At 42.3% G+C, this 14,055-nt stretch overlaps 1 protein-coding gene across 1 annotated transcript in view; it reads right to left on the minus strand.

Moving 5' to 3' along the window:
* Nucleotides 1-14,055, minus strand: part of FGD6 (FYVE, RhoGEF and PH domain containing 6) — a 168,347-nt gene that overhangs the window by 40,300 nt on the left and 113,992 nt on the right. Inside the window, exons 9-16 of the mRNA XM_075344811.1 lie at nt 13,365-13,415; nt 10,662-10,720; nt 10,463-10,534; nt 4,195-4,263; nt 3,458-3,541; nt 3,286-3,365; nt 1,832-1,934; nt 1,482-1,625 (exon numbers count right to left, since the gene is read on the minus strand). Coding sequence (XP_075200926.1) covers nt 1,482-1,625; nt 1,832-1,934; nt 3,286-3,365; nt 3,458-3,541; nt 4,195-4,263; nt 10,463-10,534; nt 10,662-10,720; nt 13,365-13,415 — 662 coding nt within the window. The remainder of the gene's footprint in view (nt 1-1,481; nt 1,626-1,831; nt 1,935-3,285; nt 3,366-3,457; nt 3,542-4,194; nt 4,264-10,462; nt 10,535-10,661; nt 10,721-13,364; nt 13,416-14,055) is intronic.

Below are 14,055 nucleotides of genomic sequence, written 5' to 3' on the forward strand. Positions count from 1 at the left end.
ATTTTTTTTTTGTCTTGAGGCATCTTTTGATAGTTTTTTTGTTGTTTTGCTTTTGCCCGTCTGCAGGTTTTTCCAGAGTTTCCCTATCTTATTAACTGGGCTTTTTTTGGTTTCTTTTTCACCCTAAAGAACAATGAAGAAACTGCTACCAGTTTCTGAAACGGGTGGGAGAACGCAAAGACGCCCAAGGCCTCTTCTGCGTGACATTTGATTCTTCTTATTTATTAAAGTTTTTGAAATCTTAAAGCAGTTAAAAGATTCTCAAAATCTTGATTAGATGCACAGAAAATAGTACATAGAAATGCATATGTTTATTCTTTTGAGTGCTTCTTCAGGTAAATTTTAAGAGAATTCCAGCTGAAAAGGACATCGTGATATAACCATAGAATCAGGATTTTCTGCCAGTTTCCATCCTGATGTCTATTAAGTTTACCAAAATGTCATAATTGTTCTAAATTTTTGGGCGAGTTTCCTCCGGTTTCCTCCCACACTCCTAAGACATACAGATAGGGAATTTAGATGGTGAGCGCCAATAGGGACAATGATTATGATGTCTGTAAAGCGCTGCAGAATATGTTGGCACTATATAAGTAATTAAGAATAAGGCTGGTTTCACACTACGTTTATTTAACATGCGTCAGGAACGTTTTTTTGTTGCAAAAGCGGATCCTGATTTTACAGCAAAAAACGCATGCAAACGCATCTGTTATTTTGCAGGATCCTGTCACTGGATGTTTAGGGGCGGGCATTGGAGTCATGTGATCGGGAGTGAGGGGAACTAGACTGGGAGCCGGCTTCTGACAGCTGCAGACGCTGGTAACCAAGGTAAACATCGGGCTTGGATACCCGATATTTATCTTGGTTACGAGTGTCTGCAGCTGCTAGGAGCAGGGCTGTCTGCACACGTAACCAACGTAAACATCGGGTAACTAAGAAGTGGTTACCCGATATTTACCTTGGTTACGAGTGTCCGCAGCTCTCAGGTGGGAGAGAGAGGGAGGGGAGGAAGGGGGAAAGACAGATAGAGAGAGAGAGGGTGAGGGAGGGAGGAGGAGAGAGAGACAGATCACGCGAGACTGGTTCTGGGCATGCTCAGTAGAGCAAGCAGGATCCTGTCTATCAGCACGCCAGCGTTCACCTGCGTTTGCGTGCAGTATAGTCAGGATCCGGTGACATGCAGTATTTGGACGCAGCTCAAAAACGCTACAAGTAGCGTTTTTGAAAGATGTTAAAAAACTGAAAGTCGCTGGATCCTCACTATAACGCACGCAAACGCAGGTGAACGCATGTTAACGCAAGTCCATTGCAAATGCATTGAAGTGAAAACGCATTTGCACTGGATCCGTTTTTCCGCTAAAAAAACGTTATGGACGGATGTTAAATAAACGTAGTGTGAAACCAGCCTAAAAAATAAGTGGTTGAATAAACTTCAGTTTTCAACAATTCAGCATACTAGAGCATTGCACAACTTAACAGCACACCTTTCCACATGCTCTGCAGTGATGCCTCCTCCAGGTCAGGGTAAACTCAGTAGTGCACATCATGCACATTGTGGCTCTGCCATCAGGAATCCAGATTGGGGCTTTTGATCCAAGAGTATTATCTACTTCCTCTTCAGGATCAGTCTGAAAGGGTAATAAACAATATTTTTGTTGGGTGAACACTTTTATACTGGAAATCACAGATAACAGAATAGCTTTATGAGATCTATATTTTAGAACGCATTGCATCCACTGTGTGAATGAAGGCTATACACTATATCGTTAGCATCATACTTCGTTAAGAATCACAACTTTGTTACAATCAACCTGGTGATTTTTAGTAGACATACCTCTTCCTGACTTTTCGTAGGATTGAATGTAATTTTCTTTTTTGCATAAGCTTCTATTGCTGAAGAAATTGCATCAAGCCAATCATCTCTCTCAGTGGCAGAACTGTTAAAAAGCAGAAGAAATTATATAAATCTACTATGGCTTCGGATGTCATATCTTTATAAATTAGGTTTTACATTTTTTTTGCATATATTGTGCATGGTCTTCACTAGCAGAACTGCTTCATCAGCTGAATTGTACCATTTTCTTGTATATTGTAAGCTCCTCCGGTAACTGGTAATCTATCTTCCTTTGTATTGAATTTATTGTCTGTATATGTCGCCGCTTAATTGTAAAGTGCTGTGGAATATGTTGTCACTTTATAAATAAAATGATTATTAGTATTATTTGCACTAAATGAAGCGCAGTAAACAACCTTTCCACTAGATAAATTATAAAATGTATGATTCCTGGGAATCTGACCATTCACGAGAACAGGGTCCCAAAGTCTCCTATGTGAAAGAAGCAATGTTCTGCTCCATTCACCGTCTATATGAGAAATGGACACATTTACTCTCTACAGCTTCATTTACACAGAGGAATTTGGCTCAACATTTCTCGAAATCAGTGGCACAGTCAGCAGTCAGACCCCCCCCAAAAAATAAAATGGCCCCATAATAGGTTAGAGCAGGCTTTCTCCTGTGTGAGACATGTCATAACAGACATCATTGCTCTCAAAAGGTTTTACAGTAAAGCTAAGTGTTGTTACAAAGTGCGAGAAACAAAGAGGAGTTTGATTACAAAAATATTCAGCTTTCATCTCACAGCAGTCAGTGTGCCATGGAAGAGCAGTACAGCAGAGCCAACAGCACTGCGAGTAGAGAGCTGCTTGAAATGTTTCTAATACAAAAGCTCAGCTTTGCTGCACCTACTCCCAGTGAATGCTGAAAGCTGTATGTAATGACACCTATATCGGCTCTGCTCACAAGACTTTGTCATCACACGCAGCTCTGCTGTGAGAGCTGACTGTCACTACATGTCTCAAGCTATGGTGGGGGCATGTTCTTTTTCCCCTTTGTGTTACTGCCTGCTTATGATTGTGCAACATCATATAGGGGAATAAGTATACACCCCCAGAGAAAAAATCTCTGGTAACACCCCGTTGGCATTGTCACAAATTATAACCTAAGCTTTACAAGCTAATATCTCTGCAATGGAAAGAATAAATACAAAAAAATGACAAACTTTTATTCTTCTCTCCAGGTGGTCTTTAACAGTGTAATTTGGTCATGCTCAGGTAGATGATGGCTCAGTAAGAGATGACTGCACCATCCCAATGTACCGGACCACTGAAGCCTGTGATTGGCTGCAGCACTCTGATAACATCCTGTTCCAATCCCATAACAAACAACCGGAGGGAACTGTGTTGGCTCCATGGGTTGACAGTAGGTGAATAAACAACATTGTACAATACCTTGCAGATAATATGAAGGATCTCTCCACACTTTCTATATTCAGCTCATTCTGATAGGCCTCCTGTGTTGGCTTTCTTACCTTGAAGTATAAAGTACAGTAATAAATATTGTCCACCACAGTGAGTTGTATAACTATATAGCCAGACAATACTTTATGTACAAAACACCTACCTTCATCCCAGCCAAGGAGAGCATATTGTTTAGTTTATACATTCCTGACTGCACAGGGGTTGTGTATAATAAAGTATCGTTGAACTGAATGGGGAAGGAAAAAAAAAAAAAAAAAAAAAAAAGTTATAATCCATTAGTCTGCATTATACAACAAACCTTGTCCTTTGTTAATATCAACACCTAAGTGCTTCTTTGTTTCTCAGCGAGAGATTGATCAACTGATGTTTTTTTTAAACTCTCAGTAGTCTAATAATTTCTCTAATGTAATAGCAGGTATCCACCGAGCAAGTGCAATCTGTCATGAAAGAACTACACACATAGGGAACCAGACCTCTGACATGCAGAACTTCAGGGTGTGATGTCTGGAGCATCGAGCACTGGGACTGCATTTGGCAAGTTTAATAGAAGATTTTAAATTCTCATGTTATGATTGATAGTCAGATTAACCATTTAATACTATACAATATATGGCAACTGTGTTTTGAGGTGTATTATATTAAGACTAGTTACATACTCTAAGCGAACATTACTGGGGAGTGAAAACCAAACATTCCAGGTTCCTTTAATTCAACATACTTGGGCAGAGGGGGTACAGTACATCATATAAAATAAGAGTGAATGAATACTTAGTCTGCAAAAAATCTGTTTTGCTTTTCCATTGGTCTATATGCAGGGAGTCACTTATCTGTGATCAATAATGGACTCTCAGGCATGTTTTCACTAATCTGGCAACTTACCAAAAAAAACATTCGTGGCTGCATGACCTTCCTGGAAAGCTTCATCAAAGTCCCTTCTTTCAGAAAAACCTGAGCCAGCAAAAGCAAACAATAAAATGAGGCACAAAAAAGATGAGACGCTACCATAGTACAATAAAAAGATCGTCGTGTTAAATGTAATTTACCTACTACATCTTGAAACATTCTGTTCCATTTTGGAAAACACCATTCTAATACTGAACCACCTAAGACTGGGCTTCAACCAAATGTGAGCTACTTTACATTCACACAAGAGAACAGTACCAGATGTGAATGGAGTTCCCTCTTCCCTGTTTTAGTAGATTTTTTTACAACGAATTTGAGATCACACTGCAAAATCTGACACCTCGGAATTAATCCTTAACGCTTCCATACACAAAGTCAGCTAAACCCAACAATATCGGCAGGCTCAGCTAACAGTCTAAAATGCAAGGAAGTCCTCGCGACTCTCCCATGACAGAAGATATCATGAGCGCTAAGAATCTGGCATGACTGATTTCAGTCTGTCGATTCTTTAGTCCTCGGCCAGATTAGCTGTAACCACACAAGTCTGGCAATGGCTCTCTTGTAGAGAAAACATTTGGGCTTGACAGAGCACGCTCCTGTGTATGGGTGATCAGGAGAGACAGCTGCCGGCTGAACAGATGGCCAAATCATCGTGCTGATGACATCTACACTGTGTGCAGAACTATTAGGCAAATTAGTATTTTGATGACATAATTTTTATACATTTTGTCCTACTCCAAGCTGTATAGGCTTGAGAGCAAACTACCAATTAAGTAAATCAGGTGATGTGCATCTCTGTAATATCAAGGGGTGCGGTGTAATGACATCAGCACCCTATATAAGGGGTGCTTAATTATTAGGCAACTTCCTTTCCTTTGGCAAAATGGGTCAGGAGAGAGATTTGACGGGCTCTGAAAAGTCCAAACTTGTGAGATGTCTTGCAGAGGGATGCAGCAGTCTTGAAATTGCCAAACTTTTGAAGCGTGCTCACCAAAAAAAAAAAAAAAAAAAAAAAAAAAATCAAGCATTTCATGGCAAATAGCCAACAGGGTCGCAAGAAGAGTGTTGGGCAAAAAAGGTGCAAAATCACTGCCCATGAATTAAGGAAAATAAAGCGTGAAGTTGCCAAGATTTGCCACCAGTTTGGCCATATTTCAGAGCTGCAACGTTACTGCAGTATCAAAAAGCACAAGGTGTGCCATACTCAGGGACCTGGCCAAGGTAAGGAAAGCTGAAAAACAACCCCCTTTGAACAAGAAACATAAAAGATAAAACGTCAAGACTGGGCCAAGAAATATCTTAAGACTGATTTTTCAAAGGTTTTATGGACTGATGAAATGAGAGTGACTCTTGATGGGCCAGAGGCTGGATCAGTAAAGGGCAGAGAGCTCCACTCAGACTCAGATGCCAGCAAGGTGGAGGTGGGGTACTGGTATGGGCTGGTATCATCAAAGATGAACTTGTGGGACCTTTTCGGGCTGAAGATGGAGTGAAGCTCAACTCCCATACCTACTGCCAGTTTCTGGAAGACAACTTCTTCAAGCAGTGGTACAGGAAGAAGTCGGTATCGTTCAAGAAAAACATGATTTTCATGCAGGACAATGCTCTATCACATGCATCCAACTATTCCACAGCGTGGCTGGCCAGTAAAGGTCTAAAAGATGAAAAAATAATGACATGGCCCCCTTGTTCGCCTGATCTGAACCCCATAGAGAACCTGTGGTTCCTCATAAAATGTGAGATCTACAGGGAGGAAAAACAGTACACCTCTCGGAACAGTGTCTGGGAGGCTGTGGTGTTTGCTGCACGCAATGTTGATCGTAAACAGATCAAGCAACTGACAGAATCTATGGATTGTAGGCTGTTGAGTGTCATCATAAAGAAAGGTGGCTATATTGGGCACTAATTTTTTTGGGTTTTGTTTTTGCATGTCAGAAAGGTTTAGTTCTAAATTTTGTGCAGTTATATTGGTTTACCTGGGGAAAATAAACAAGTGAGATGGGAATATATTTAGTTTTTATTAAGTTGCCTAATAATTCTGCACAGTAATAGTTACCTGCACAAACATATATCCTCCTACGATAGCCAAATCTAAAAAAAAACAAACACTCGAACTTCCAAAAATATTAAGCTTTGATCTTTTCGGTTGATTGAGAAAATAGCTGTTGATCAATAATAAAAAAAAAAAATCCTCTAAAATGCAACTTGCTTAATAACTCTGCACACAGTGTATCGTGTAGAGAGCATTTTCATATGGCAAGTGAACCTTTAGTTGCCAATGTATGTAAAGCGCTGTGGAATTAATAGCGCTATATAAATGAATAAAATTATTATTATTATTATTATTTAGTGACCATTGAGCATTTTTTTTTGTTATAGCTGAATGACTTCTAAATGTAAGCATATGCCAATGAAGTAAAGTACATATGGAAGGCAGACACATTCTCACCTCACGGTAACCTGTCACAATTATTACTGCTGCCAAGCATTTATAAGAGATTTGCTTTTACAGCTGAAACTGTAAAGCAATGTAGCCCTCTCATGGGTCCAGTTGTGATAACCGGGTATAATCTGACTCACTAAAGGTAAACAAACCCACTTCAATAAAAGGGGTCATATGGATCAGCAGAAGAATCATCATAAATCTCCTCAAAAAGATCATCTTCTTATGTTTATTCTATAAACACAATACAGCAGTCAAAGATAAAGTAAAAGCCTGGTTAAAACCCCTCAATGACTAGGTCTTAAAAGGTTTTAATGACTATGCAATTTATCAATTTATTTTTTTAGCCTCTCCTCTTTTCAGTAGCCCTTTCGTTGATGTGGCTATATGAGGCTCTGTGTTACGCAAGATAAATTGTACCTGCAACATTTTTTTGGGGTATGTGTACACTACCATTTATTACTTTATATTCACACACAGATTATTAATATATTATATACACACACATATACATTTATATACATACACACACACACACACACACACACACAGTATATATATATAATAAAACATAATGTGTGTGTATATTTTTAAACCATATAGCCTGTTGAGTCAACTCTTCAGGTTAAGGCTAGTTTCACACTTGCGTTCAGCGGAGTCCGTCACTATGGAGAATAGCGCAGTCCGTTAACGCACTGCGCTATTCTCCATAGACTTGTATGGATGACGCACTGTAACACAAGTATCAGCGTTGCATCCGCCGGACGACACAGCGTCGTTATTTTGACGCTGCGTCGGGCGGAAGGAACGCGGCATGTAACTTTTTTTGAGCAGCGGAATCCTTTGGATTTCACTGCGCATGCTCTCTCTGGCTCCCTCCACCCGTAACCAGGGTACACATCGGGTAACCAAGGAACCCTGGTTACGTGTGACGGGAGCCCGACACTTCCCCGCTCATCTCCGCCCACACACACAACACACACAACACACACAACACACACACATACACACATACACACATACACACCTGTCCCCCAGCGATGCAGTCCCCGCGGCACTGACGTCCTCTGCCATGGCCCCGCTCGGCTCCACCCACTTCGCACTCCGCCCCCCCGCACACATTGTCGGCGCCCGAACGATCAGCTGATCACCCGGCGGCCGGCTACTGGGAGTGATCGGCTGATCACCCGGCGGCCGGCTACTGGGAGTGATCGGCTGATCACCCGGCGGCCGGCTACTGGGAGTGATCGGCTGATCACCCGGAGGTCGGCTACTGGGAGTGATCGGCTGATCACCCGGAGGTCGGCTACTGGGAGTGATCGGCTGATCACCCGGAGGTCGGCTACTGGGAGTGATCGGCTGATCACCCAGAGGTCGGCTACTGGGAGTGATCGGCTGATCACCCGGAGGTCGGCTACTGGGAGTGATCGGCTGATCACCCGGAGGTCGGCTACTGGGAGTGATCGGCTGATCACCCGGAGGTCGGCTACTGGGAGTGATCGGCTGATCACCCGGAGGTCGGCTACTGGGAGTGATCGGCTGATCACCCGGAGGTCGGCTACTGGGAGTGATCGGCTGATCACCCGGAGGTCGGCTACTGGGAGTGATCGGCTGATCACCCGGAGGTCGGCTACTGGGAGTGATCGGCTGATCACCCGGAGGTCGGCTACTGGGAGTGATCGGCTGATCACCCGGAGGTCGGCTACTGGGAGTGATCGGCTGATCACCCGGAGGTCGGCTACTGGGAGTGATCGGCTGATCACCCGGCGGCCGGCTACTGTGAGCGATCGGCTGATCACCCGGCGGCCAGCTACTGTTAGCGATCGGCTGATCACCAGTCGGCCAGCTACTGTTAGCGATCGGCTGATCACCCGGCTGCCGGCTACTGGTAGCAATCAGCTGATCACCCGGCTGCCGGCTACTGTTAGCGATCAGCTGATCGTTCACAGTAGTCTGCCGACGGTAAAACTGTAAAAAAAAGAAAAACAAAACGAATTGCGTTGTTTTGAAGCATCCGTTGCATCCGTTGTGCCACTATATGCAACACATCCGTTGCATCCGTCACGCAACGCAATGCAACGGATACCATTCAACGCAAGTGTGAAACTAGCCTAAGACAATTGTGTGGATGTTTACCAAGTGTAGGCTTGTTTTTTCTATTATATATGTAAGGAAGCTCTTTTTTTTTTTTTGCAATGGTTTTTATACATTTGTCTTACATATTATTGCCGCCAAGAGAGCGTAAAAGGTGCCCAAGAAAAAATAAATAAATAACTCACAATAGAGTCAGAAATGATTGGCAAAGCTGATTCTGTATGTACTAGGTCCCAGCTTTTCTGCAATGCTGAGCAGAGACTCTGAGATCAGGTGATCGCTAGGTTCATCAGAACCACCGAGTTTGCCGCTGCTTCTGAACACTTTGTAGCCAGCAAAAGAGAAGACAGAAGCACTGATAAATCGGTTCCATCTTCTCCACAGCTGTATCTGACAGGGATCGGACGTGCAAGACTCGAAGTCCCAGAGAGGGGTCATTTAACATTTCTACCTTTGGAACCCAGAGACGGGTTGAATGACCTGAAGGATTTTAGCTAACATCCTATAATCACCGTCTCTTGTTCTGTAATTAAGGCCATTACTGTCGCACCACAGGAGGTTGTTGTGTTCCATTGAGTTTAGCCATTTAAGGCCACTTCACACATAACGAGATCGTGAACGAGATCGTTGCTACGTCAGTTTCTGTGACGCAACAACGACTTCACTAGCGATCTTGTCTTGTTTGACATGTACCAACGATCCGACCCCTGCTGTGAAATCGTTGGTCGATGCTGAACAGCCTGGGCTATTTTTGGCTCGTTGGAGTCCTGCTGGGCAGGATGGATCTGTATGTTTGACACCTAGCTAAAAATTTCGTTAACGACCTAGATGAGTGGCGTGTAGTTGCGTCCCCGTTGTGTGACAGGGTCCCGACGATTTAAAAGATCACATGCTCGTTCCTAAAGTCGGTGTTTGTGACACCTCACATACGATTTCACCAATGACTCAGCAACGATCCGGAAACTGTGATGTAGTAGCGATCTCGTTCACGATCTGGTTTCGTGTGACTGGACCTTTAGTTTCTAGTTAGTTCTATTCAGTTTATTGTATGTCATTTGATCCTCTTTCGGGACTTCAGGGGGGAGCTCGAAATTTCTGGGACTTCTAATGTGAAGCCATGCATTAGTAAATTTACTTTCCAGCAGGTCTAATGTCTAGGACTAAGCGCTGAAGATGTACGATACTTGGTCATTATCAAATAGAGTTTCGCCAGCTGTCTTGCCCTTCCTCTTCCTTGAGATTGGGGGTGATTCTTTTGGAGCTTATATACCCTCTTGGTTTGTAGCTTCTGGGCAACATTTCACTGGCAACCAGTCTGTCTCAAAGCAGGATGAACACTTACAGCAATGAGACAGAAAAACAACTTGGCAGTAGACATGTGTCATGCCCACCCTCGCTTAATGCGACACAAAAGGCTACATTTGGCGTAATGCCATAAACATTGGACACATCATCAATAAAGCGCAAAAAAAAACAACATTGGATTAAATTAATTTGAATAAGAATATTCTGAAAAAAATCATGGCATATGCCATTAAATGTTAGAGAAAAGAAAGACATTGTGAATCTAATATTCTAAATGCAATTCCACAATATAAATATGAATGGAAATGTCAGCCACATTCAGTATATACTAAGCAATTAATTAAAAAAAAAAACACACAAGAAAACAGCAAGCAATAAAACATGAAATATTTATATACATACCCTTCCTGGCTGGACAATCTCATGATGACCGTTCAGGCTGTACTGAATCTGCATGAGCTTTTGAAAATTGTCCTTACAAAAATAAATTAGAAGAAAATGCGTTATTTTTGAAGAAATAACCCAACAACAAATATTAACGCAATTAACAATGGATATACTCTATGTATTCCAGAGATTACCACTGTTAATAAGCACATACCCCATGCTTCAAGATGTCGTTGGCATGATTAGCCACTTCAATGACAACACTCAAGGCAGCTAAAAAAGAAGAAAAGAAAATTATACTATATATTTATTATAAATGAACACTAGAACTAGCATGAGCTATAATTAGTGGGATGAACAACTCTGGGCAGGAACAGACATTTTTTACACCAAAGACTAAACTCTTGTTATGCCCTTGAGGACAAATGTATTGCCAATTTCTATCACACAATATGAAGGTACCCTGTGCTGGCAGAAGAGTAGATGCTCCTTGTAAGCATGCGATGATGTGACAAATACAGAACACTAAGGACACATTCACATGAATCATATTTGCTCATTAAAGAACTATTTCAAAAATCAAAATGTATTATTTCAATTCTCCCAATTCTGAACAATGGGTGAAATACAAAGAAGGGGCGGGGGTCTACAGCATTGTACAGATATGAAAATTTGCAGCACTTTTTTAGTTTAGACGCATGTATTTTTTCTACTTTATTCCCTTGCAATGTTCTGTACATTGCCTAAAGCTTTCCAGTATAAAAAATAAAAATTGGCAATTTTAATGTATAAAAAAAAAAATATCAAGATTCTTATTAAGCCCTTAACGACCCATGACGTACTGGGTACGTCATGGATCGTGTGCGGGTAAGCCCCGCCCCCTGCCGCCGGCAGGCGGCTGCGATCCGCGCACATATCAGCTGTTATCAACAGCTGACATGTGTGCCTGCTAGCCGCGGGTGGAATCGCTTCCACCCGCGGCCATTAACCCCTTACATTTCGCTGCCAAAATCTGGCAGCGATATGTATATGGGCGCCGCCATGACAGTCACTTACCCCGCCCCCGCCGGAAGTCACGTGACATGATCACGTGACTTTCGGTGGTTGCCATGGTAGCACAGGGTCATGTGATGACGCCTGTAGCTAACATGACTCACTTCCTCTCAATGCCGGAATACAGCCGGCATTGAAAGTAAAGCAGCAAATCTGCAGTTCTCAGCTGTGTAGCTGAGATCTGCAGATATCCGATCGCTCTGCACTTTCTGATCGCTATAGCCCCCTAGGGGGACTAGTAAAATAAAAAAAAAAAAAAGTAAAAAAAAAAAGTTTTAAAAAAATAAAAAAAACGTAAAAGTTCAAATCACCCCCCTTTCACCCCATTGAAAATGAAAGGGTTAAAAAAAAAAAAAAAATACAAAATACACACATTTGGTATTGCCACGTTCAGAAATGCCCGATCTATCAAAATATAAAATCAATGAATCTGATCAGTAAACGGCGTAGCGGCAAAAAAATTCCAAACGCCAAAATTACGTTTTTTTGGTCGCCGCAAATTTTGCGCAAAATGCAACAACAGGCGATCAAAACGTAGCATCTGCGCAAAAATGGTACCGTTAAAAACGTCAGGTCGAGACGCAAAAAATAAGCCATCACAGCCTCAGATCCTGAAAAATGAGAACGCTACGGGTTTTGGAAAATGGCGCAAAACATGCGCCACGTTTTTTGGACAAGTTTGTGAATTTTTTTTAACCCTTAGATACAAGTAAACCTATACATGTTTGGTGTCTACAAACTCGCACTGACCTGAGGCATCACATAGATATCTCAGTTTTACCATATAGTGAACACAGTGAATAAAATATCCCAAAAACTATTGTACGATCACACTTTTTTTGCAATTTTTCCGTACTTGGAATTTTTTTGCCGTTTTCCAGTACACTATATGGTAAAACTTATGGTTTAATTTAAAAGTACAACTCGTCCCGCAAAAAACAAGCCCTCATATGGCAAGATTGATGGAAAAATAAGAAAGTTACGCCTCTCGGAAGAAGGGGAGCAAAAAACAAAAACGCAAAAACGGAAAGTGCCCGGGGGCTGAAGGGGTTAAAGCACATAGCGATTGCATTTGCAATAAGCTTTAGCATTAACTGTTACTAAGTAGATGATTGGATGACAATAATAATACATATAAACATTTTAAAAGGAATATTCTACGAGTTGTCCCGCTGGGAGTAAAATGTAATATTACATGGTGGCCAATGAGATGAATGGATGACCATGTACAACATGCAAAACTCAAATCTGCCACAGCCATTATGGCTTATAGAGTTCAGAGAGGTGAAGTCTATCTATAATGGCTACATGGCCTAACAGAGGATACGAAAATTGGTCTCAAAGGGGTATTCCCATCTCCATGATCCTATCCCAATATATAATAGATACCTGGCCTTGGTATTTCCCTTGTCATATCTTTAAACTGGTCAAGAGCTGGATATTGACTAAAAGGGCCACTTAATATGGTGGTTATGGTGGTCTCCTAAAAAGAGCCACTCTTTGGCTAGGTCCTTCCCGGAGGGATATCTGGCTATTTTCTGTGTCGAGACTCCTAACAGAGGCTCCATGGACCTTTTTTATTTGCAATATATTATAGGTGTAATAATAAGAATATTTGCAAATACCTCCAATTAGAAATGTAGTATAGTTCTCCTGATTAGCTATGTCTCTCACCTCATGTGCAAGGCATTAGAGTAGCTTAGGTGTAAATGGTTACGATCACACATACAGTGACAGTTTGATACCATTTCTATTATTCCACCTACTACATATTGGGATAGGTTCTTGGAGGTGGGAATAACCCTTTAATGAGAATCCCTTTAATGATGTGTGAATTGCAATATACCTATGATGTATACATTACCCTGTGTGTCACTGTAGTCTGAGGATTCATGTGAGAGATTCTGGAGGTAATCTATATATAAAAATAATGAGATAAGTAACTATAAAGACAAACAAATCATATCTGACAATATTCAACTGTGCAATTATCACTATTAGGCGGGCTTTGCACGCTGCGACATCGGTAACAATGTGTTACCAATGCTGTAGCGATAGTCCCGCCCCCGTCGCACGTGCAATATCTAGTGAAAGCTGCTGTAGCGATTATTATCGCTACGGCAGTTTCACACGCACATACCTGCCGTGCGACGTCCCTCTGGCCGGCGACCCGCCTCCTTCCTAAGGGGGCGGGTTGTGCGGCGTCACAGCGACGTCACACGGCAGGCGGCCAATAGGAGCGGAGGGGCGGAGATGAGCAGGATGTAAACATCCCGCCCACCTCCGTCCTTCTCATTGCAGCCGGCGGCAGGTAAGGTGAAGTTCCTCGCTCCTGCGCCTTCACACACAGCGATGTGTGCTGCCGCAGGAGCGAGGAACAACATCGCACCTGTCGCTGCACCGGCATTATGGAAATGTCGGAGGCTGCAGCGACGATACGATAATGACGCTTTTGCGCTCGTTCATCGTATCAAAAAGGTTTTACACGTTGCGATATCGACTGCGACGCCGGATGTGCGTCACTTTCGATTTGACCCCATCGACATCGCACGTGC

The sequence above is a fragment of the Anomaloglossus baeobatrachus genome, chromosome 4, assembly GCF_048569485.1.
Source record: "Anomaloglossus baeobatrachus isolate aAnoBae1 chromosome 4, aAnoBae1.hap1, whole genome shotgun sequence".
Classification (NCBI taxonomy): domain Eukaryota; kingdom Metazoa; phylum Chordata; class Amphibia; order Anura; family Aromobatidae; genus Anomaloglossus; species Anomaloglossus baeobatrachus.